This window comes from Lissotriton vulgaris, chromosome 1_1 (genome assembly GCF_964263255.1).
Source record: "Lissotriton vulgaris chromosome 1_1, aLisVul1.2, whole genome shotgun sequence".
Lineage (NCBI taxonomy): Eukaryota > Metazoa > Chordata > Amphibia > Caudata > Salamandridae > Lissotriton > Lissotriton vulgaris.
The window spans coordinates 661,650,866-661,677,683 of NC_141685.1; the positions used below are offsets into that span (position 1 = coordinate 661,650,866).

The window sequence follows — 26,818 nt, forward strand, 5'->3', positions numbered from 1 at the left end:
AGAAAAGCCATTTGTCTCCGCCTCACACTCTCCTGCCATCCCTTTCATTCCCCGAGTGCTGTGCGGTGCTGTCTGGGGACTGCTTTTGGGGAGGGGGCGGGGGCTGGGCTCGCTACTCGAGGTAGGGGGCTCGGCTGCAGTCCTGGGGAGGGTCTTGCCATGGCAGGGGAGTGTCTTTGCAGGGCTGGCGGGCGCTGCCCTTGCAGTCGGTGAGGGTCCTGCCTGGGCTAGAAGTCTCCTCCGGGGGAGGGGCCGGGTTGTCACTCTTCTCTAGGGCGGGGGGCTTCTGTTCGCCCTGGGCCGGCCCTCTGACGGTGGGGCTCTAAGGAGGACCAAAGACACTTTTGCCTTTTGATTAAATCCGGCAACCCTCCTTCAGTCTGAAGCCAGGGCACCAGGGAGGACGCATCGCGCCGGGGCCTGCAGCGGCTGGCACCACCGACACGAGAGAGCAGCGGATCCCAGGCTCGAGCTCCCCCCTCCACCCTGTCAGCGCAACTTTCCTCCTCACCTATGGAAGTCTAGACCTGGAACTTGGATTGTTGACGGGCACGAGCCGGTGCTGCGCGCTTCCCTTCACAGTTGTGGGCTTTCACCATGGAGATGCAGCGGTGGTCCACAAGGTGGAAAACGAAAAGGTGGCCCTGGGACTCGGCTCTCACTGCACTTCTCATCACCCTTCCCTTGTTGCTGCTGCAGGCTGCAGAGGTCAGAGGAGGTAAGAGAGTAGGACGCACGCAGCAGACTCATCTGGTGGATGGGCTAGCGAAAGCCCAAAGAGGCTGAGAGCAAACACAGTGCAGACGCTGTCAGTGTCAGACATCCGACTGAAGTCTGGGCTTCACCAGCCTTTCAAAGAGTCGCTACTACTGCGTAAGTGCCCGGATCCGGCCAGCCGCCCACTCTCGGCACTGTGTTCTGTGGCGCTAGGCGCTAGGGTGCCTAGGAGTCCTCTCGGTCCACACATCCTGCAGAGAAAGGAAGTAGTATTTAGGATAAAGGTGCGACTGTACTTGCCTTATCTCCAATCTGTGGCTGTGCTGCCTATTCAATTATGCGCAGTTCCCCTCTATGCATGGGTAAAACATGGGGCATATCTAGCAATAGTGCACCAGGTGCAGTGGCACCGGGACCCTAAGCTATGAGGGGCTGACTGAAACTTAATCAAATCTGTATTCTGATCCCAAATGAGTCCATTCTCCTTGCTTTCATCGGGGCCCAAGGCACCCGTGCTACGCTACTGGACAGCCCAAGTAAGACCGCCCGGCAACCTGTGGAATGGTCTTTAATTTGCATTATACGGAGATACTTGTCGGAAGTAATGTATGAGTACGTCTCACAGAGCAGGTGGCCTCTTAAGAGCGTCTAAGTAGAAGCACACCGGGCAGGGCCCATGGGGACGTGCCGCAGACCCGCAGCCCGGCTGAGTTGGCTCAGAGCTGCACGCGCAGGTGGCGGCGGCATTTTTTAACAGCGCCTTTAGAGCTGGGGATGAATCGGATGATTGTGGAAGCAGTGAGGGACACGGGAGGCTGGTACGTGGCAGTCGAGGTAACTTGATGCAACCAGCAGAGCACAGCACCAGATGATTTGTCCAGAGGAAAAAAAAAGTTGAACTCTTTTTTTCCCTCTCTCTCCAGAGCACTGCCCTCTGGGACCAGTGGTCCGTTAGGTGTCTGTGGACACGGTTACCAGGATGGCATTCCTAGGAGTTTAACGATCGCCCTCATAGGCGGATTCCTGCCCTGCAGGGGAGTGGGCTGTCACATTCAGACGTGTCTGTGGGAAGGGAGGGGGCAGGGGAGTAACTACCTCAGCAGTCTCAGCCCAGGGCTAAATCCGTCCACTCAGGCTGCCCAAGAGGACCGAGCGGTTAGCTCCGGAGCAAGGAGCAGCGAGCTCCGTGCCCATCTCATCTCAGTCCCGGCACGTGCACCGGCGTTAGAGCCGGCACTGTACGGATCACAATCGGTTGCAACCAATCTGCCCCTCCTCCCCACTCTCCAGCAGTGGAACGTGCGGATTCAGGTCACGTGGAAACGGGTTGGCACACGCAATGTGCTCTCCGACACCACTTTAAAACATATTGTGCTTGTGGCTTCACAGCATGTGCTGCTGTGTGAGCACACCACAGTCAGGGCCATTGCAATTATGCGGCAGAGGAGGGCTACATTATTGGGCAAGAAAGGGCAATCTATGCGGCATAATGCGGCACATTTTGTGATACTATTACTTCATTATTTTGTCATTTTTACACCTGGTAACAGTGTTTGAGGAAAGAGTTCACCTTAAATAGTACCAATTTAACACCCCAGTACAACAATTTGCAACTGAAAGATGATCAGTCAACCTTTGCAAATAAAACTTTGGGGCGCAGGAACTCAAATTGCCATATTTTTTGTAACTTTTGATCCCTTTTAGCAGAAACACATTTTTGGGGGGTTAAAATGTGCTCATTACTTGGCAGATGTTGGATGATGTGCAAATGCGGCAACCATAATTATGCGGCAATTGCCACGGTCGCAGAATCGCACGGTTCCTTTGGCCCTGATTTTAGTGTGGGCACTGCCACTTTAAGGGAGAGTATTTACAGCTTTAGAGAATACACTTATTTAAGCCCCGCAATGCGCGTGCCCATGACCGGTTTCCTGAAAAGCGAAAACAGAGAAGATACGGCTCCCTGATAAATTGTTGCATTTCTTGGCTGTGTGAGGAAAGCCTGGTGATTTGAGACATGCTGGACCTGTAGTCACAGGCTGCCGCCTCTGCGAGGGTGGAGAGTTAGATTTGGGAATGGGTTCTCGATGGTGGAGGCACTGGAGGAGTAGGCATTTCCCGATAATGCCAGCTTTCTAAGCAGCAGCATCAGTGCCCTCACACAGAAGACGAGGCTGTGCCCAGTACCGGACCGTTCCCTGAATCCCCTGTCTGGTTACAACGTTAGGTTGGAAAACCCAGGCATCACCAAGAGGTGGGAGCTACACCTGGTCACGTAGCTGCCTAGGACTTATATTGTCCAATCGTGATCTAATTACACGCAGCTTGCCACCGGTTCGAAGAGGGGTGGGGGCGGGGGCCGGCTCAGCCTTTCATCATTCCAGGTCAATTAAGTTGTTCCCTGGGCTGGGTTATAGTAACACTCAGTCTTTGCAGCGCTATAAAATGCCAGGATTGAGGTAGCAAGCACTATCTAACACGGGCTATCGAGTTATCAATTTTTACTTTTAGTACGTTTTGTTAATTTTCACATTTCGGACAGCCAGGCGAGAATGCGACTTTAACAACCAAGGTTTGGAGGTGGAAGGGGTGGGGCTGGCTTCTTGGAGGCTGCAAGTACCACTTCTCATTGTTCAATTGGATAATTTTCCTATAAAACACATCGCCTTTCTCCTCAGACAGGATGCTCAGGGTGATGATTTCGCACAGCCGGTGATAGCTACTAATTTAAACGCCCTTTGCGCGCAGCCCCTGTCATTAAGGCGTCAGGCCTTCAAAGGGTATGATAAAAGGCTGAGCACCGAAGGGGCACCATACGGTAGCTGAAAATCGTGGATGCGAATAGCTCGCAACGAACTCCACAAACTTGGTGAAAGCTAGATGTTGATATAGGGAAAGGTGAGGCTCCCTATCTGCGGAACGCAGGAGTAAGGCGTGTATCTCCGGATCTTCACAGCGCACTGCATCCGCGAGATTCAGAGCATAGGAGGCACGGTGGCTTCTAGGCGCCGAAAGGGAGCCTAAGCGCACCCCACTGCAAATTGCAACGACAAAGTCCGTTGATGAATGAGAGACAAACTTGGCTCCAAACGTTGCCCGGGTCAGTGCATTGGTGCTGCCCCCTCAGAACACACCACTGTTCATTGTTTGCACACTAGGCTGTCCCCCGCACGAGCCCCCACCCACCTCACCACATACCAAAGGTACCAAGAGAGGATGGGAAAGAATGTCTCATCGTACTCCGAGGCCCCTCGGGTTCCCCACCCGGTGGGAGAGGCAGCATTTCAATATATCTGGACCGGCGGACTTTCAGGGGAGGGGACCTGCCACACTGCTGTACAATTTACGTCTTTACCAACACAAAAAATAGCCCGTGCACTGTTCTAGTTTCTATTTTTTTTAGCACAAATAATACTTTAATAACTCTCAGAGTCAATAGGACAACATATTTATATTTTTAGAATTGACTTAGAAATCGGTTCCTCGTAAAAGATGCGTTTTATATAAAATCAGGCTCAAAAGTGCTACGGAAATAAAGTGAATCAAATTCGTGAAAGTACTGTACAAAAGAAGGAAGCGGGTCATCTATGTGTGTTGGTGGGAGATGTGCCTCATAAGCTTTCTTGTCTTAAATACTCCCCCTTAACTCCGCCTCTTCCCGCCTTATTAATGATGCTGTAATGTCCGATACGATTATTGGGCAAAACTGGCTTCTGCTGTTTACGTTAATCTAAATAGTTATTTTAGAAGCCAGACGGTGTTACGTCATCCTTCAAACCTACCACAATCTGATGACATTTCATCTTTACTGTAACGCAAGTGTTCCTCTTCCCGTTAAAAGAAGTAAAGCTTTTGTTAAAATAGAGAGCTTAAAATAATCGCTAGTGGTTGAGCGGGAGGCCCGCGCGCCCGGAGAGCTGCCGGTGGTCCCTGCTGAGGAGCGTGCCTGAGTCCCAGGGAGCAGCAGGTGAAAGGGTTCTGTCTGCAAGGCACATTCTCCGCGGGCTGCAGAGACAGTAGCGCGAACAGGGCGTCTTATTTAAGAGATTATTGCCGCCCTTTGTAGAAGGGCCGTGCTAAAGACAGGCCGTGGTATACATCTGACACTGAACTATGACTGGTATGCGGCAGGGAGCATCTACATTTCATTCTGAGAGGAGACGCGAAGAGCCACACAAAGGCTGCAGGCAGAGCAGGCTGGTCCGCCCTGCCGCAGAACAAACACTGCTGCTGCCAGAGCGAAGGCAGTGCAGTCAGAGAGGAGGCCACCAGGCAGCCCGGCACTCAGGGATGACTGGGAGCTAGGACGGGAATCAGACAGGCAACGCTCAGGGAAGGCAGGCATTAAGCAGGCACACTAGCAAGTGAAGAAGAAGGCAGTTCGACAGGCTCTGAGGGAAGAAAGCCCAAAAGCAGGCAGGAATAGAACAGGAAGCGAGGACGCAGGGCAGGAGGGAGGGTAGACGGGGATGAAAGCAGACATGCAGGTAGGGAGGGAAGGCAGTCAAGCAGGAAGGAAGGTAAAACAGTGATGCAGACAGGGAATCAGGCAGACTAGCAGGCAGGTAGGGTAGACAGGCATACTGGATGCAGACAGGTACGAATAGCAGGCAAGCTGATATGTAGACAAGGACAAAAGCAGGCAGTCTGACAAGGATATTTGAGATGTTCAAGTAGAGAGGTAGGTGTCCAGGTGTACATCTACACGTTTAGATCACAAGGCAGACATTAGCAGGCATGCGAAAGACTCAGGGCCCAACGAAGTGTAAAGTTACTAGTGCGGAATCTCCGCACTGAGATAGCCCCCTAACCCCCTGCAGCGGAACTCCGTACTCGTAACTTTACGACACGTAAGCCCCTTCATGAAGCGGGCCCAAAGTAAACAGGGACAAAACAAACACTGGCTCCCACTGATGAAACCTCCTCTCGCCAGGCTCATTATTCTATCTTCTTACTCAACCATGACTGGCTACTGAATGGCTTCCAAGTCTTAGTTCAGTCAGTGTACTGTTGCTTGCCAGCACACCCTACTGCTGTCAGCTACTGTGCACTGCAAGCCACAGATGTGGAGCAGCGTTACACTTGGCAAAGGGCTATTGGTTTCATTGACTTATGGCCAGAATACTTCAACAGGCTTTCGAAGCAACAGAGCCAAGGCCTGATACCGAACAATGATGTCAGGGGTGGGGTGTGTTGAGTGATAACTGCTTCCGCCTGCATGTTGCATAGAGAGGTGCGGACAGCTTCTGCATGTAGAACTGGTAAAACCAAAGTGAGGTTGACCCATCAGTGACCACAGACGTGGTCTACTACAAATCTCACCGTGGTTTGCGAATTAGTGGGTTTGCGTTCAGTGTGGTAAAAAAAATAAGCAATGTATGTTGCGCTGATTGTAGTGGTCTGTGGTCAATCAGTTTGGTGTAATACGCAACCACCCTCACTTGCTTTAGCAGTTTTAGTTGTTTTTATTTAACTTCTCCTGTATTTATCAATAAACCCCAGCAATTCATCAAAGGACCTTCTTATGAATTTGGTGATAATACCCCAAGGTTGACATAGATCAGACAAGGAATTTATTTACAATAGATTCCCTGGAGTTCACATAAGTTGAACGCCTTTGTGCATCATAGTGGTGTGAATTAAATTGTCTCCTATACATATTAAGATATCTCTGTGCATTGATTCAGAGACTTTGTCACATAAGCACATTTAATAAATTTGCTTTATGATTTCACGGTGATCTGCGTACAAAGTACTACATGCATTATGGTTCCATTAATGCCAGATAACATCACATCATCTACTGCAAGTAAGACATAACTTCACTTTTCTGTACACAAACTCATACATTATTTCCATTTCTATTCACACTCTTGGATTTTCCATACCCTTACCTGTATATTTCTTACTGATTTATTATTAAAATAGTGATCTATTTTTAGTTTTAATTGCTGAGCTATTATGGATTTAAAACCTGGGCCACTGGAAAGATTTTGACTCATTGCACATTCCAGACAGTCTGAGACCACCCACCCCTCCTCCCGGAAGGAACTGAGTAAGAGTCACAAAAGAGCTTTACAGATGTTACACGAAAGTCTAGAGACGAATGTATGGAAAGTGTGGTGCAGACATATGTTCATGATTTTTCTCAATTTGTCTCCCCGCTGGCAATTGTTCCTCTATGAGACTACTGGTTTTGAGTTTGATGTCAAAGTTTATGACTTTCCCTGCAATTCAGTAGTTTGTGTGTGGCAATCTATGCCATCTTCAAGATTGTTTAGGATTTTGTTCCACAACTCATTTGATAATCCTTTGGTCAATACTTGGGCATTCTCTAAAATCTGTAAGTGAGAGAGAGTATGGCAAAATAATAAACATAGATGCCAAAGAAGAGCAAGCTACATTGAGAGACAGTAAAAACATCCATTAACATGCATCATCCTATATTTGTGTTATTCTCACTCATACCCTGACTGTAGTTATGGATAAACGGAACACTCATATAACATTATGTTGGTTGTGTTTATTAATAGCCTAGCCAACCATTACCAATTCATTACGCAAAAATGAGATCACATTGGGATTGGCCAATAGGATTGTGAATATTGTTTCACAAATTTCAACTGGGTTTGCATTAATCTCTATCCCCTCCTCAACTCTACTTTTCATCACACTTCATTGACAGCCACAAATTTCTTTGAGGAGATGCTGTGTTGCAAATAGTGAGAACTGGTGAGTGACATTTTGTGAAAGATAGGCCCTCTAGTGGATTTGCATCCATTATTTATACTGCATCATCGCAAGGAATCTGGAAAATGGTCTGAAAGCATAGCTGGTGATTCGCTTGTGATTGTAATTCAGAATTGTATAGGTGGTGTGTGATAATATGGTGTTATAGCATTTAATTCAATAACTAAAATCAATGGCTATTTTATATTATTACGGTTGCCTGTGGAGAGGAAATTGAATTGTACAATGGAGCATGCTGTGGCAGAAATGGGAGACTGCCAACAATATAAAGTAACATAGATACGTGGATGTTCTTCACTGAAATTTCATGAAGAAGAAGCCCACAGCTGACCTGAACCAAATGAGCAACTTCCGGCTCATCTCCCTTTTCCCCTATCCAGCCAAAGAGATTGAGAAGGCCACCACAAGCAGCTCACAACCCACCTCATACTTCACCATCTCTTAGACAACACTCAATCAGGTTTCAGAAAGAACCAAAGCACTAAAACAACACTCATCGCGTTCACTGACAGCATTTGAATCATCCTGAACTAAGGAGAAACAGTGGCCCTCATACTGCTCGGCCACCTCCCCATGGCCTTCAACACTATCGCCTATAAAACCTTCTTCAGAAGAATCCATGAGATTGGCATACAAGGATCTGCTCTCAAAGGAATCTCTTCCTTCCTCACAGGAAGAACCCAAAGGGTCAGGCTGTCACTCTTCATATTAGAGACCAACAGACTCTTTTCAACATGTACATGACGCCACTTGCCTACATATTCAAATCACAAGACATCACCGTCATCTCCTACGCCGATGACATCGAAGTTATCCTCTCCCGGACGGACAAGACAGCCACCATCACTACCAACTCCACCAACTCCACCAACTGCATGACCATTGTACCAGACTTGATGTGAATGAACTCCCTTTAGCTCAACTCCAACAAGATGGAAGTACTGGCCTTTGGCAATAAGATATCCTAATGGGACTCCATCTGGTGGCTGTCAGAGCTAGGGCCAACACCCACACCAACAGACCATGCAAGAAATCTAGGGATCATCCTAGACCACAAGCTCAACAAGATGGCTCATGTCAATGTGGTGTGCACCTCCTATGTTCACATCCTGCACACACTACTAAAGATCTTGAAATGGTTTCCTCAGAACACCAGACGGACCATCATGTAAGCACTTGTCACCAGAAGATTGGCAACAGTCTCCACGACACAATCTCCAAACAGCTCCTACATAGTCTCCAGATCACATAGAACACCACTGAAAGACTATTACACGACCTCCCAGGCAGCACCCACATCACACCACACATCAAGAAGCTTTGCTGGCTCCCAATTTATGAGCACAGTCAATTCAAAATTCTAAAACACATATACAAAGCCCTCACAACACAGGACCAGACTACCTGAACAACTGCATACACTTTCACCAACCCACTGTAGCCCTCTGCTCTGCTTCACTCTCACTCACACACATTCGCTGCATTAAATCAAAACTGGATGTCGCTCATTCTCCTACATCACACCTAAGACATGGAAAAACCTCTGTGAACACCTCAAATCATCCTCCTCTCTTCTTCAATTCCACAAGAAGCTCAAGATCTGGCTCTTCGTATACGCACCGTAGGGATCACACACCTACCCACCTATCCAAGTGCCTGGATACCCTCTTGGGTGATTAGTGTACTATACAAATCAATGTAACATAACATGGGGTTGAGCACAGATATGAATTTTTCAGTTCAGCAGAAATATTGCCATGTCATTGGCAAGATTATGAGAAAGATTGACCACAGCACCACCACAGCAATGACTGATTAGCAGAGTTTGCCTGCAGGATAGCCATAGTTATTCCTTCTGGGTCTAACCTTTCATATGTTAAAACATATTCTCCTGTTGTCCTTAAAAAACGATTAAAGCCATCAATGTAGTGCAAAATATAGTCTGGATCTAGCAAAGTGTGGGGCAACAAAGAAAACAATCATACCTCGAAAACATTATCCAAGTCAAAGTTTCTCAATTTTGTGGTAAACATACTTAAAGATGTATAAACAAATGTAGAAGGAAGCAGTATTCTCACACTCTTCCTACCTGGACATGGTATATCAAGTTACATCCTACTCACCCAATACTACTCATTTTATGGTACTGATAACTATACTTGTGCACTGAATTTTGACATGTTTTAGAAAGTTCTGCCTGTTATGACGACTAAAATGTCTCCAAAGGTGCATTAATGTCCTTGAGTATGTACATTAATAATCACCCATTGTCCTCAATATGTCATATTTGTGATGATAACCTTCTCCAATTCATATCAGTCCAGCTAGTGCAATTCATCTCACTGTATTTGACTAAATTAATTTTACGTAAATGTGCTGTTGAGAAATGTCTTCTTTTAGTGATGGGTAAGACATGATGAGTGAACTAATATTAAGTGTGGGTCTTTTGAGAGCTAGACTCCGGATTACCAAACATTAATGCCCGTTTGGAAAATCTTCAACAGATAGTAATATTATAAGTGTGAGTTTGGAAGAAACACACTATCAGAGACCAAAAAGAAATATTATGGCAAAGATAATTTACTAAAGACCTGATGAGACTTGGGTTGCTGTATTTTATGTTATCATATCGGACCTAAAAAAACTGTACTCCATAGTTAAGAAAAGAACTACTTTTATCACAGAAGGGAGATTTAGAACTTTCAATAAACGTGTCCTTAAAGAGAGAAGGGGAAGGAAGTCTATACCAGCAAATTCAAATAAAGAATCACTAAGAGATACAACATATGAAACAAGCAAAACAAACATAGTTAGACCCCGTACCCCTTAATATCCTGAAACTAGTGATGCCAACTATTACCCCATCGGCCACAAACCTAATTAATGCCTCACTTTCTCACGGCACTGTCCCGCCAAACTGGAAAAGATCCATAGTAAGAGCTCTATTAAAAAAACCATCTCGACCCCCTGGAGATGACCAACTACCGGCCTATCTCTCTACTACCAGGAATTAGCAAGGTCGCGGAAAAAGTTGTTAATCAACAACTATCCGCTTTCCTAGAGGCCGATTAACTTCTACGCTGCTCTCAGACAGGCTTCCACCTCGGCCAAGGCACAGACACCGCCCTGATAGCAGTGATAGAGGAGGCAAGGCAGATCTTGGACTCAGGAGGCTCAACAGCTGTGATCCTCCTGGACCTAAGCGCAGCCTTTGATACGGTTGATCACCGAATCTTCATTCAGTGTCTCGGCAGCCTAGGAGTCACAGGGTCAGCCCTCACATGGCTAAAATCATTAATAGAAAATAGAACCCATCAGGTCTCCGAAGGCAGTGTACGCTCCAGGGCAGTCCCTCTCCAATGCGGAGTGCCGCAGGGCTCATCTTTTAGCCCTACACTTTTTAATGCATACATGTCCCCTCTGGAGGATATCATCGCCCCTTTCGGGATCAAACTTATCACGTACGCAGACGAGACACAATTGGTCATCTCACTAAACCAGTCAGACCACTCCCCTGAAAACTTACGGTCCTGCCTCTCAAAAATCTTCAGATGGATGAACAAATCCTTCCTCAAACTCAACCAAGATAAAACGGAGCTACTGTTGCTGGGCTTTAAAGCTACAGTCATCCCCAATTCCATGTGGCTGATATGCATGGGACCAGCCTCCCTTCCAAAAAGAGAAATAAAAAGTCTTGGCGTCCGGCTTGACCAGGACCTCACCTTTCAAACCCAAGCCAAGAAAACTGATGGTGTGTGCTTTGGACTGCTTTGCACCGCACGGAAAATCCTCCCTCTTTTACCACCCCACTCTGGAAATCTTCTCATTCAGGACCTCATCCTCTCCAGGTTAGATTACGGCAATGCCCTATACTTAGGTGCCCCGGAGTCTGTCATAAACAAACTTCCAATCATCCAGAACTCGGCAGCCAGACTTCTCACAGCAGCAAAAAAGCGATTTTCAGCTAAACCCACCCTGAGATCCCTCCACTGGCTCCCAATCCGAGTAAGAATCAAATTTAAGTCCCTATGTATATTGCACACAATTCTCCAGGGCAAAGGCCCCCCCATTCTGAGAGACTTGATCACCCCCTAAAAAGCCAACAGAGCGTTAAGATCTGATCATCTCTTCCTGGCAAACACTCCTAGAATAAAGAAGGCACGAACAGGTGGACATCTCTTCTCCCACAACGCCGCAAAGCTCTGGAATTCCCTCCCCCTCAACATACGTAAAGAGACCAATCTTCTTAAATTCCGCAAACTCCTAAAAACCTTCCTCTTTCCCTAGGCTACCTTTGATCCTTAGTCATGTCCATACACTCAGTGCTGGGACACCCACAGGTAGCCACGCGTTCTACAAATCCATATCCATTCCATAGTTAAGGCTTGCAATGTTCTATCAGGATTATGGGGCTTTACCCCAACAAAGAAAAAAGTGGAACAAGTCATATAATGGCAAACAAAATAGCAGAATGCAAAACACAGACGGTTGTGAACCACAATACTTAAAAAAAATGTATGTGATAGTTACAATTGATTATATAGTTCAAAATACCTGACCACTTACGTGATAATAGGGGCTATAAAATACCAGAGCACAAGAAATTTGTGTGAAGTGAAGATTGTAAGCATAGTAAAAATTGATCTCAGTCTTGCATTCATAACCTCAACTATTAGTTGATATTTGGAAGTTGATACATTCAATTGAAGACTAACATCCATTGCACCCTACAAACCTCACCTCCCCCATCCCTGCAGAATCCATAGGCGGGTGGTCATCCTGTGTCCTGCTCCATTATAAGCACCTATGCTGAGGTAATAAGGCAACAATCAAAGCTGTCTCCTGACCCACTTACTCCTTCACTTAGAACCGAGTTAGAACTAGATAAAAGGAGGAAGGTATATTCACTACTTCTGTGCTATTCCTATTACTTTGGTTAGCATGTGCAGACGTTATGCAGCAGATTTTATAATCGACCAACTATATAGCGAAGTACAGATGATAAATGTCATCAAGGCATCGTTCCTCTGATGCTATCATCAACAATGTCCAGAAGGGAGAGACCATAGTTTGGCACAGAGCCCAGTCATTGCAATTAATATGTGCCTGTCCTGAGATCTATGATGTGTCCAGAGCTCCAAGGGGCCCCCTCAGCATAGTATCCTGGTGTGACAGCTCCTGACTGAGTTCAGAGGGGGGGGGGGGGGGCCCTCCATGTAGTTTGCAAGGGGGGCCCTCAAGTTTTGTTACGCTAGTGGAACACAATAGTAGTTGGCAAGAGGACCCTTAATGGCCCTCTGCTGCTTGTATTAAAAAAACACTTCAAACATTAAGGAGCATACGGAAGAGGTTATGCGGGGGTCTCTTTCCCCCACATTTCCAGTTCCTAATGTGCACATACGTATGGCCACAAATTGGATTTTGTGATGTGGCTGCAAGACTCCTAAGGCACAGATGGCTGAACACACACTCGCCTCTTCATTCACTGTACTGCAAAGAGGAAAGCTAGAAATGTGCTAACTTGCTAACCTCATCTTGCCATGGGTTCAGAGACTTTCTATTTCCTTTCAGTCTCTTTGATTTTGCCTGGAGTGACTAAACACACATATTTACTCCTAGTGATTTCAACTTTTTTGTTTAAAATGTGATGTATAATACTGCAACACGTTTCACTTTCTTTATTTAATGTAACATTAACATGAAAGAGAAATCTAAAAACGGAGTATGCCACAGAAAATTGTAGGGAAAATAAGCTAGAGCAAATTTAGCAATTGGAATTTGGCAAATGCATCTCAGAGCATAGTAGACAGAATAACAATATTTCAGGAAAAGTATGTGAAAAAAAGTTCAAATCTAAAATCAAATATGTTGCGCAGAGATGGTCACATAGCACAAGTCTCTCTTGACTATATATTGCATTGCTGAAGGCATCCCACGTGACATTGTAAATTACACATCAAATTAGATTGTTAATTTAATCACATATGGTTTTCCTTGCTTCCTAGTTGGCAGCATCAGTGTATTCCCAGGGCAGCAATTATTATTGGCACCTGGGCATGTCCAGAGGTCACCATATGTGCTGTGGCGATGAGAATGTCTGTTGTGAGTCCATGTAGCAAATTCTCACACGGGCATCTTTCCCTGTCTAGGAATATCACAGAAACGAACACATGTACCTAATTTCCTGCGTAACCACACTTGAAAGTTACACCGGAAAGGACTTATGTTGTGTGAGTTGTACTGGTGGTGAAGTTCAAACACAAACTAATGTTGTGTTTAATTCAAACCAGTATTACACATATCCCTGACATTTTATGCTTCAAATGGACAGGTAGAAGTACTGGTACTCACTATCCAGAGGACATATTTACTTCAGGTACTCAATATCGGAGAGTGCAGGTACTCAGTACAGGAGAGAACCTGGCCAATTAAAACACTGATTACACATGAACTGCAAAATGAGTGCCACACGTTTTTTCAGGCACAGTAACTGCTTTGTACAGTATTTTAGTACATTTTTTTTATGTTTTACGTTAAATATATCTATGACAGTACATGCAAAATTTGAAACCTATTATAGCGAGAAAATGTCTAAATTAATACACTTTTTGCCACACAGCCAATAGTTATGGTTAAGCAAAGGCGAACCCCCTTGAACAATATTGATCCTCACTTGAATCAACATTTTGAAAGTAACATTAAAATAAGTTTAAATAAAATTAAGTTTCGGTTTCTTGTATTGGACTAGACCGACGTCAATTTATGGCTAACGTTTCCATTTCAGCTCAGAGTGAATCCATTTTTCAGAGGTATTTTTCAGTGTGACTTTTGGAATTCGCACTCAAGAGTTTGAGCAACCACTAAAATAAATTCAGTTTGCATTTTAAGTCTCAAAATGTTATTTAAGGTCTAAGAATGCTAAGTACGAGCAATTTCTTCAGCATTTGAAGAATGGCACACCTTCTCAAACTATCTCCAGATGTAGTATATCTTAGATATTGTCTCCACTCTCCTTTAAATGAGTGAGTGCTGTATACCAATCTCTTATGTGTGGACTCAAAATTATCTGAATTAGATTGGAAGAAAAACATTCGAATGTCCAATTTCTCTGATTTCCAATATCTCAAACTTGGCTTTGCGGTACCTTTGGTGGGTTGGACAGGCCCTTTCCATAATGCCATTTGTAGTGAAAAAAACTGTTAATTTCTGCTCACTATTTCTTTCAACGTCCGCATCATTCTTAGAGGGCAAACAACACATTTTCAATCATCACGTTAAGTGTATTAGAAAGATATAATATCCGTCCACATAGGCTTAGAAACACAGGCACTGATTAAACTCCTAAAAATGAGTGTAGCTGTTATTAACCAAGAAGATAAAAAAGTCTCTAAATATTTCTGGGGCAAATATTTCTGGGCCATGTCCAGGGAACACAAGGATCCCTGGACATGGCCCAGAAGGCTCTATTACTCTTCCAGCCTAGTAGCCATCGACTTTCATGACATTGCTCAATAGCTTTTAGGCAAAGTTGTTTATATGGTAGGTGGGTATGCTTCATTAGTTTAAAACCCTCCTTCTTCATCAAACGTCAAAGCAAATATCTAAGGATGCTTAATCAAGCTTGTAGAGAAACTAGTCAGGAGTCTTCTGTCTTATTATTTGAAGCTCTCTGAAGTTATAGCTGTATGTTAGAATCTGGATATATTGGAGAAATGGGCAATACATTTCCCTGATTTTAAAGAAACAACCTCTTCAGTATCTTGACTGACTCTGACAGCTCCTGCTCCATCCCTACTGGTGTTATGATTTTGTTGGTGCTGAGGATTTTGACCAACGTCCTTAGTTGCTCTGGTTATTCGTAACTCAATGTAGGCAGTTGATGATTGTTAGTCAGAAGTCAACAGCGTGGTTTGTGTTTATTTGTGGTGTACTGCAATGTCCCTACACTCACCGATGCATTGTGTTATGCAATGGAAGCCTGTCTCACCTACTGTGAGTTTATCAGTGTATTCTAATGCTGGAGACCAGGAACAAATATTTCTGTAGTGTTTTATAGAGTTATGAAAAACAAAGACTGAATCCAAAAATGATTCATTGGCAACCGCATTGAGTGATTAACATTAATTATCTAGAGATCTAATCTCGAGTGCCCTCCTTTCCAACTGAAAGCAAAAAGCTACACGATTAGCATCTCTATTTTAGCTGTAATAATTGAGATTACTATTCTACATATCCTACTTATATATGTGAAGCTGTGCAAATGCTGGTCTTGCGTGTTTAGTTCTCTTTTTTTGGCCAACTGCTGTTCCTGTCTGATTTATTCTACATATCACACTTATAAATTCGAACCTGATCAGTTGCTGTCTTTTCCAATTATGCCTTTCTTTTAATAGTTTATTCCACGTATTCCACCCTTTTAATGGCATTGCACTTGTCTCGCCTGGGTCTTCTAGAAGCGCCACCTAAAATGTCTTCCATACATGTAAAGTTCCCCTCCTATCACCATCGTTACCATCCACACTCAGTTTACTAATCCTGTACCCCATTCTACGTAATATGCCATGAACTTGGTTCGCATTTTGATGTGCAAAGACCTGTTAAGCATATCCTCACCTCTCACACTCAGTCGTGCATATTTATGACCAATTGTTGCTTATTTTCAATCAACAACTCCATTTGAAACTTCCACAAGTGTTTGGATGGGGCCAGGCTAAGAAGCCAAATTGTAACTCATTTCTTTCCAAAATTCCGAAGCTTGTCATTGATAACCTCTTCTAAGAAGGACAAGAGACAAAAATTAATTTGGATGTAGTAGATCAGATAAAGCTAACTAGAACATGGATGGTAATGAGTAAAATGATAGTCTAGGCAGGTTTTCATTTCCATTTTTCTGGATAAAATAATCTTTGGTCCCTTAAAGGGACTATTTTTTTCATGAGTATCACCACTCACCAATCTTGAATACCTCATGACCTCTATCAGAAAACATCTAGTTATCAGACAACATACTCGGTCTCTCAAACAGCTATAGGCCATGATGTTGTGTTGTCCATAGGCGTACCAATGAGAGTGAGTCTGACCAAATTTACAGTTTCAGCTAGCAAAGTCATTGTGCCCACACATTACATTGGGCTAGCATTTTGATGGTAAAATCTGCAAGAAGTATTTATCATACATGAGAAAAAACACACAATCACTACCCACAAACGTATAGTAAGTGATCTAACAAAAGGCATCATTTTTACTGTGTAGAGTTCATAGCAAGCAACAGACGTTCTTGTAAATATTGAGATAGGATTTCCATCAAAACACTTCCATGTAGAGTGTCAAAGCAAACCAAAAAGAATCCTATAATGCATCAGCCATGAATGCCTTTCATTGCCACATCAACAACTCTGGCGAACTATAATAAATCAATCAATCAATCGAAAGGACTTTATTTTCGATCACTGTGGATCATAAAAGTACACCATATAATTACGTACTTACAGACACACAGTATGTGTAAAACAGCTCATTATTAATAACTATTTACAATCAATATAAAATGAATCAGTCAAAGTGCATCAGTGTATGTACAAAAAAGGGAGTTCACTATGACAATAGCAGTAAATAAGATGACTAGTTATTTACAATTGCAAAACCTCATCAATGTGTATTAGGGGAGAGAATGGGACATGTTTAAAACTAGGCTTTTTTTAAAACTCAGAACATAGTATAATTAAAAGACCTTCATGGCCTATTTACAGTACAGCAATATAAGTTGACCAAAATACATATTAAAGTGCTATGTGCTTGTACGATGAACGGGAACCCCCGATAGAAACTTTACAGCGCCATAGTAATTGGTGCACCCTAAGTCCAAGATCCTAGAAACTGACAGGGGAGTACTTTTTGCGCCTGACACACACAGCCATTAAAAACTTTGATATTTCAGAATACAATCATATGTGTTGTGTTCGTCTTCAATATTCTGTACGCCTCCTTATATCTCCTGACTCCCAGATTTCTGCAAAGGGGGGCAATTCATTTCAAACGTGATCGGGAGTACATAGGACAAAAAAATAAAACATGTTCAGGTGACTCGGTAACCCCTAGGCAACAGGGACAGTCATCTTCGATGTTCTTTCCTGTTTTACACCAGTTACTTTTAAAGTGATTTAGGGGTAGGCAGCCGTACCTAAACTGTAGGTATAATTTCCTTGCTATTGGGGGATCGATTTCATCCAGTGTGGGCTCAAATAACGGGGTCTGTTTAAAATTCATTAAATCATTTAGAAGTGATCAATTACAATTCATTATCAAATCTGTTTCACTAAAACCCCAATACACTTTTTTAAGACTATACTTATTAATCTGACAGAGAGTTTCTGGTTCTTGCCAATAAGCAACCAATCCTAGTTTAACTCGCAAATTCTTAACCGCAAGCATCCCGGGTATCTTATCCACACAAGATGCTATCATCAGCTCACGAAGGCCAACCCTATAAGGGTGAGTGATGTAGCGGTCCACAATCGATGCCAAAACAAAAGTGACCACAATCAAATGTTATGCAAAATCCTCTTCTGACCAAGATCTAAATAGAGAGGGATCAACGGAGTAGACAACGGAAGATTTACTAGGGATCTTAGAAATTTCAGCTCAGTAAATTAGAGGTTATTACCAATAGAACAACCCCAGAGCTCATGCATGGATATAAAGAAGGCAATAAACTAAACTATCAGTACCTAAATTGATAAAATACTTATATCTCGAGGTGCAGTCATTGGACACAGGTCTACCAATTGCACATTTACATTTACAGACACCAAATGCATACAACCTGATCCAGATCTCCCTGCTCCCCATAAACAACTGGAGTGTCCCAAGTTTCAGTGTTATCAGCACATTGTTCAATATCTACATGGATCAACTGAGAGACATGTTGGCTGTGATGGGCTTTTCACATCACCAGCATGCTGATGGTTCTCAATTACATCAATGAGAATCATTGTAAGAGGGTACCAGGGGTTTTCTCAGGGAAATCAAGGATATCATCTCTATCGCTAACTCTGTTGATACTCAGATTTGTAGTCTGTTCTTTTTTCTCCTTCTCCTTCAGATTATCTTTCAGCTCTCTCCATTCGTGGAACTTCCCCATCTTTGTTCTGCTCCGCAAGATTACTGGATTTCTTTCCTGACTGGAATCCTAATTTCAATTTGCATGTTTTTTTCTTTTTTAAGAGTGTTTTTCTCTCAGCTGTTCTTGCTGCAGAAGACAAAAAAATATATATATAATAACTCAACTAACAGAAGAGGAGGGTTGGCATCCTTATTTGCTGATCAACTGAAGGTCAAACCTAACAGACAAAGTGGCAAAAATTATTCAAGGAAAAAGCTGGTAGCGAGCTAATTACCCAAAGTTCTCCTGTGCATTCATTGACATACACACACCGTCCAGATTCATCCAATTTGAAGGTAACACTTTTAGTTTAAAGTCCTTGTTCATGCATAAATGCAACTTCAACATATAACATCATTAGGGGATTTCTAGAGGCGAGCAAATGACCTAAAACTAGAGAGGGCATGGAGAATGGATGACATACAGGCACTGCCCACTGGTAAAAGAATCAGATATCCCACTCAAATATTAGGCTTTGCTCCTGAATTTGTTTTAAAATGATAATCCGAAATCTTGCTGTCATCACATTCAACGGACAAGCAAGCATTTAAAAAAGCTGTTATAGTGCTTCAGACTACACATCTACAATTTTAAAATACTGTAAATCACGTGTTAGTGTTATCCAATTGGATATTACTCAGTTTATTAACTGGAAAGGGAAGAAGACTGATTTGGCCTTTGTAGTAATTGAACTTGAAGATGTTATCAGATGTCCCTGGTTGGCACTTGGTGGAACTAATCTGTACATGAGCAACTGATTATAGCATTCTCACAGACAAGAAGTCTTGGACTGTGGTTTGGATCTGAGATAGATCTGTTTCCATAAGTCTCTGCAGAAAATGAAGGCGATCTTAAATGTGATCTTAGTTCAGACAGAAGTAACAATAGCTTGTTTTACAAAAGTGAATGTGTTCTCAGCTTGTTGATTGTTAAATAAACCCAGTTGTGTGGTGCTAGACAATTTGAACAATGGCATTGCCGTAATGCAACCTGGGCATTGAGCTAGATGCCTTGAATAACAATTAAACATTCAGACTGGCTATTAATATTTGATGTTGAGTACTTTAATGACATCTTTCATTTGACAAATAAGTGGCAGGCTGTTATTATACATAACATCTTGTTTTTTTTTAATGAAACAGTGAAAATGTTGACTAGCCAGTGGCCATGAATTTGGGGCAGTTGAGTAGAGGTTTTTGTTTAACCTCCATGTCTTTGTGGAGAATTTCAGATTTTGAGTAACTTTCTTCCACATTTGTTATATTTACAAATTGGGTATTATCAGCATATATGTGTTCTACACCTAGACACACAAGGGCTAGGTAGACAAGAGTTCTCATTTAGGCATTAGGCATGACTGGGTTAATGTAAATCATTTGTGATTAAGGGTTTGATGATTTGACCTAAACAATTTGGGCAACATGACCATAGTCCGTTTTGGAGGAGTTTAACCTAATGCTGGGATCATCACACTCTAAGTGCTGGAATACATACCATGGACTGAGAGAGACAGTGGTGCTAGCTCAGAGGGCAGTAGCTTACCTTTGAGCCCAAGGAATTTAAATGCGTGTTACCTGCTGACCATTTAGCCAGTGTTAGCTATCTGGTAAAAGAAAAGCACTGTTGACCGAACAAACACATTTTTAACTCTACCTCTTTTGACTTGGAGATGCCAATAAGGGCTTCTCTATTCATTCCCAGGGACCTACTAGACAATGTGGCTCCATTCAATATAAGGGAGAAAACCAGTTTTGACTCTGTCAGATGGGAGGTGATCTCATCTAAATAGAGGAGTGTTGTAGAAGCTTAAAACAGGCCTGCCTAGTGGTGTCTGGGTTCTGACAATTTGAAAAGGGGGCTCCAATGTAATTTCACATTATGGTAAGGGGGAAGTGTTGCACAAGGAGGTGGGAGACTGCAAGAAAACATTTAGGATTGGGGTAGATTATTTCCAAGCACTGGCTGGTGCACAGGAAAAATCTGCCACCTCAACCACCACCTCCTCAGTACGTTCCTAGATCAGGAAAGACTCCATTTGAAGCAGAAGTCCCTAGTGGAAGAAAACTCCTCACTCCTGTTGGAAGAAGAGGACTCACTCAACAAGGACTCATTAACTCATGAATCCTCCTGGAACCCACAGAATGGAACCTCTCTTCAAGGGTAAAGAGTCTGGCCTCCAGTTTTCTTGCTTTAGGGATACTAAATATGCAGTATTCTTCTCTCCAAGAAGGCCCTGCCAACCACAGAGTCCTGGAACCTGCACATGTCCAGGATGAAGAGAGACATTGGCCCCATAAGCATGCTTTGAGGTGCTAGTGGGTGAAGGACTGTCCAGAAAAGACATTTCCAGCACTTGAAAAAGTTGGATTTAGTAATTGTTTTCTAAGGCTGGCGGACACCGCTTGAGTGCTGAAGCTTGCCCAGAGAAGTTGAACTTAAGGTGGACAAGAAAACCAGTTTTGTTCTGCGTGGATCTTTTTGTAGTGCTGACAACTGATTCAGCAAGACATCACGGCAAAGGTATCCAGGTTCATGGAGAATTGCCTGGCCATGGCTTACAGCTTGTCGAACTGGAGAATTTTAACTTCCACAAAAGAGACTAAGTCTGAATTTAAAAGATTGGAGTGAGGTGAGGCACCAAAGCTATGCAACCGCCAAACTAACCTCGATGGCTACAAAATCCAGATTTGACCAACTCGAAGCTCCTGGTACCAAAATCAGTGGCTTCAGCAAGAGCTTGATAATGGTATATCCAGCTTTGTAGGACCCTTGCCAGCCACAGTCTTGGACCTTGCCCGACTTCAAAATAGTGGCTTGCATTTCAGAAACGAAGTCCCAAGGTAAAACCAGGACAACCCACTTAGTGTAACTGACCTCCGCTGCATCATAGACAACCTGAAACCATGGATAGAGGGTCTGATTTAGAATTTGGATGATGGGTTACTGTGTCACAACATGTAAAATATAGCATCCACCATATTTAAGATTCAATAAGAAATAATGCATTAGTAATAAGGTGGATGTGATATCCATCATGTATAGGACAGAGCAACCCATCCGCCAGACTCTAAATCAGTCCTTAAATGCCATCCAACCACGAAATGTTCTTTTTTTAATTTGGTTTACTTTGTCTTGGCTCTTTTTCCCCTATAAATGTTACAATACATATATCTAGTTCCGCGTGTCCTATTTTAATGTTCTAGGTGTCTTTTTGCTCATTAAATGTTTCTCTTTTTGTCTAAAGTGGTCAAGGAATTAATCTGTTGGCCTAAAAGCTAGGGCGGTCGACCTATAATCTGGGGAACCGGGTTCGAGTCTCTGCAATGACACTGAACATCCTGAGATACTGGGCTAATCACATAATCTCCCAGTGCCTAACAACAAAAAATAAATAAATAAATAAATGAACGTGTCCTAATGTAACACAACTGGTGCTATGTAAAGCGCTCTGATACCCGTTTCGGGTCAAGTTCGCGCTATATAAAACTCTGTATAATAAATAAAATAAAATAAATACTATGAAATATTTTATGCTAGTTGAGCTTAATTTGCACTTCCCTGGGGATTCCCTACTGCGTTTGCCATAGCTACCAGGGGCTGGGTAAAGATTTTCTCAGAACAGTATTTTGACTTAACAAGAGTGGGTTTATTGAATTGGTATTGGTAGCTAGTCCCAAATTAACAATCCCATTTCTGACTCCCACCCTTCTTACTTTATTACTATACAAGTTATTCAGTATAAATGTCCTTGAAATCTAAATTTTTCTGCAGATGTTTAGCAGTGTCATACATTCACTTCTACCACTTTGCCAATCAAAAGAGACCAATGAATTTCTATCCATTACATGGCATGTTTATAGAGTAGCACAAGTACGTCCTGCTGTCCTCATTACATTTGTGCACAAGATGTTATTGGTGGGGGTCATGAAGCCTCTCTTCTCTCTCACCAATGGTAGTAAAAACCACATTTGTTGCATCAGCATTCATAGTATAGGCGATGTTGTTTTTTCAAGTTTAGAAGTTATAAATAAAATTATTAACCCAGAACCAAGAAGAAAAAGGTTTCAACCCCACAAAGTGAGATGAGATTACATTAAAAATGCCATCTTAATTTGGGAAACGGACCCAGATATATTAACATCAATGCAATACATGCTGCATGAACATCTTCAATTGTTCCATGTGTTATTAATGGAAATTTAGTAGGTCTTGACTTGATTCACTTAGGGTGATGCTAAGCGTTGCACTATAGCCTTAAGGTGAGGCACCCGCATCCAGTGTGAGATGTGTACTTGAGATATAAGGTCCAGTACACACTTCTATGTTATGATAGGTAATAAAGGTTACATTAAGTAATGTGCAATTTTGCCATAATTACACATCTTAGCAGACAGTATTCTGCTTGTCCCTTGTGTGCATCAGGTCAGTTCATGCAAATTTTGAAGATCTTTCATTGTGGAAAAACCTATTGGTGTTTACACAGATAGAGATTCATAACGCCCCCTGTGCAAAGAAGTGAAGGGGTTGATTCTTTGCGGATTTTGTTGTGCCTGCATCACCATTTCAGTGAAAATATATTTTGAGCATGAAAAATGATTGGCACCTCAGTTTGTGATTCTTTGCATCTCAAAGAATCGCTTAGCATTATGTGAAAATCTATGCTTAATAATACTAAGAGCCAGATTTAGATATTGGCGGAGGGGTTACTCCATCACATCAATGGCGGATATCCCGTCCCCCAAAATATAAATCCCAAAAGATATAATGGGATTTATATTTTGGCGGGCGGGATCCGTCACTGTTGTGATGGAGTAACCCATCCACCAAGATCTAAATCAGGTCTTCAATCTGGGCCACCAGTGTTTTTCTCTGCAAAATGTTTGTAGCTAGGGGTGGGATAAACTTCACAGTCGCAAGTTGTACATTTGTATCTGTTCCTGCACTGTGAATCACAAAGCTGGCAGAGTTTGAAAATAAATAATATATCAAGATTTAAAAAGAGGCTTTGCTTTGCAGCAGGAACATTACTGCTGCCATTGGGCCTAAAAAGGATCTTTGCTTTGCCGCCATGTACTGCTGGTAGTAGCAGCCGCTTATCTTTATTTCTGGTGGCAGAGCGCTCCATCTCCTTTCCCTGTTCAAGAGGGACTGGAGTGGAACCTTCAGGAGTAAGGAAGGAAGGTGCGGCAGCCAAGTGAAAGCAATTGCATCCCCCCACTGCCACTATGGTGACAACAGGAAAACACAATTATTTTGAGCCTGATGCCCTGTCCATGTTGGGCAGGATATTGAGCTATAGGGATTGTCCTAGTTAGACTGTGCTTGCCTTAGCCAATTTCATGAAATTTTGTACTTTCTTGCAAAGTGCAGAATTCCCCAAATTCACAATTAAAACTTCGCTCTCACCTAACTGTAACATGGAATTTGAGGGTAGTATAGCACCGGTTTCTCTAATTAGGTACTCTGCACTATAGTAATAAAGCTGAATTACCTTTGGACTCCCGTAATAAATATGTGATCCCAGGTTTAAAAGTACATCTTTTTTAATAACAAGGACACATACACACACTAAGACACACATTTAAATACATATTCATACATATATATTGGTAAAAATACAGATGAAGTTCTGATTTTAAATTAAGTTTTCTTCCACTAGGATGCTGATTTTGGGTCCCAATAGTCAATTGATTAAGAAAAAAAGTACAGGCAGTCGTGAATACTTGGCCAGCTTACTATTTAGTAAAGCATAGTATACTGAACTTACATTTTTGCATACTTGCATAAATGGCTCCCGACAATTTAGAATCTCATTATGGGGAAACAAAACAAACATCTAGGACCACATTCTGTCAATACTTTCATGCACTAATTAGTTCATTTTATTAAAATTGATCAGTTAATGTCATAACATTAACTGGTAATTAGAGAGAACTATATTTCAAAGGGCTGAACCATTGCTGTCCTGTCAAAACCTCACTTTCTACAAGATGCACAGGGCAACACCTTCAGAGGGCCATATGGATACATTTTAGGAAGCACTGAATAAATAGAATTTGTGGATATTCTGGTACCCCACACTTGTATTTTGCCGAACAAAGGTAAAAAAGAGCACATAGAAGCAATTTTATAAAGTGGATCATGAATCCCCTGCGCAAAAGAGACGTTGTCTGTGACTCCAGAAAAATATTTATAGTCGAAGGAAGCGTGACCTCAACTTTGACCTTTCCTCTTTGTAGGATGGCAGGGAAAGGGTCATTCCTTTAAACCAATAAGCGCTTTTGTTCAGACGTTTTATTACACAACTGTTTTAACGGGAGTCCCATAATGACCAATGGAATGCACGAATTACCATGGCAACTGAAACCGTTTACAGCTCGTGACACATAGGCAAAGATGTTTGTCTATCCTGCTACAAAAATACCGGGAATGTGAACATTGTAGTTCAGTGGAAAACCTGTGACACAGATGTAAAGTGGCAGAACGATCCCACTCACACAATGAAAGTTTTGTACTTTCTTGAACTTGAAGAAGAAGTTTGAGCAACAGTAGAAGATAAAATACTAAAATGTTTTCTTCTGCTACATACGTATACATATAATAGTATCAGTCTCAAATTTTACATTTAAAATTTAAAACAAGATCTAAATATTTACATGTATTTTGTCCTGTGGTAAATATTGTTAAGGACTACATGAATCATTGTATTGTAGAAACATAAACATTCCACTTTAATCTCCTTTAGACTGCATTTGCATGTCATTGTGCAGCAAAAGTGCCACGAGGCAACGTGTTGGCACTATGTTAAATATCTAAACAAATATTTTCTTCATGACCATTGTGCAACGCTTAGACATCTAAAATGGCCTAGTCTATATTCCACAAAGCCAATTATTACTTACAGTAATATCATATAATTGTCTTTGATGAATAGTTCTTTTTTACGCTGTGCAATGTTTGCCTTAAACAGTGCTTAATTTATGTTTTTGATAGTAGATGGAGAGGTCGACCACTTATTTTTGGGGCTAGGACTTAATTTTCATCATCAGATCTTTCCCCAGCTCAAGACAGACAAAAGCAGAAAAGGGTGAAGTAGAAATTCAAACAAAGGAACAGAGTGATAGATAAGAACCTGTAAGAGTGAAATCAAGTGGACGGAATTGAAGAGACGAGAAACAGGTGTGGGACAGAATCATGATAGGCAGCCTTAGCTTTCGGCAACACTGGCCTTGGGCAGCACCAACTGTTGGGTCCTAAGAAAAACTTTGGACCCTGCGCTAATTCATATTTCTAAATTAAATACTGGCTACAAAGCAGTGACCCATTCTGTTGGAACATTGCTTTTTCAAGGGTTAGGTGGTAAACAAATACATGTTTCTGTCTCTCTCTCTCTCTGTACCTTCACCCCTTCTTTCTATCAATCAATCAATCAATCAATCAATCACTTACGAAGCGCAGCATATCACCCGTGAGGGTCTCGACGTGCTGGATGCAGGAAAATCACTTACCTGAACAGCGGGTTTGAGGCGAGCTCTAGATCTGTGTCACCTTCACAGTTCCTCTGCGCTAACAGGAGCATCAGCTGGGGAGCGACATGCTTGACCAAGGAGGCCAATGGCTACCTCCCACCTTAACCTTCCTGCCTCCTTCCTTTCTTCCTTCTTCGCTCTGCATCTTTGTCACTTCTTTCCCATCTCTTAAGTCTCCTTTTAAATCTAATATCCAATTGCAGGTGCTGCCTAGGGAGAGAAAGCGAGAGCGAGAGAGAGGGCCTTGGCGTTCTCTGGTCTGTATACTTAAAAATATATCTCACCTGCTTTCTCACCAACCTAACAAATGAATAAAACATAATTTGGAATTCATATATGTTGTAAAACACATTGCGTCTCTCTTAACTACAGTGTTACTTGCAGCAGCGGCTCCTCCGCTGTGGCAGAGGAGCGTCACCACTCGCTGAGTGCCTCGCTGCAGACAGAAATGGGAAAATAAAATGATAATAAAACCATTTTATTATCATTTTATTTTTCTTTCTGCTGCAGGCAGGCAAGTCTGGGTGGGGCGGGGCCATGATGAGTGCAGCGGGGAGGAGTAGTGCACACTGTACAGTGCGCATGACAGTTTGGTCTAAGGCTGTCCAAACCGTCATGCGCTTTTTGATCTCTCTTCACCCGAGCTGTGCTGTGGAGCTCG

At 42.7% G+C, this 26,818-nt stretch overlaps 1 protein-coding gene across 4 annotated transcripts in view; it reads left to right on the forward strand.

Moving 5' to 3' along the window:
• The first annotated feature begins 291 nt into the window (after positions 1-291).
• Positions 292-26,818, forward strand: part of COL11A1 (collagen type XI alpha 1 chain) — a 393,450-nt gene continuing 366,923 nt past the window's right edge. The window contains exon 1 of one of the 4 annotated variants that reach the window (XM_086954309.1): positions 292-718. In XM_086954309.1, the coding sequence (XP_086810435.1) occupies positions 598-718 (121 nt within the window). In that variant the 5' untranslated portion in view covers positions 292-597. The remainder of the gene's footprint in view (positions 719-26,818) is intronic. The other 3 variants (XM_086954306.1, XM_086954313.1, XM_086954310.1) reach the window with 3 other exon arrangements.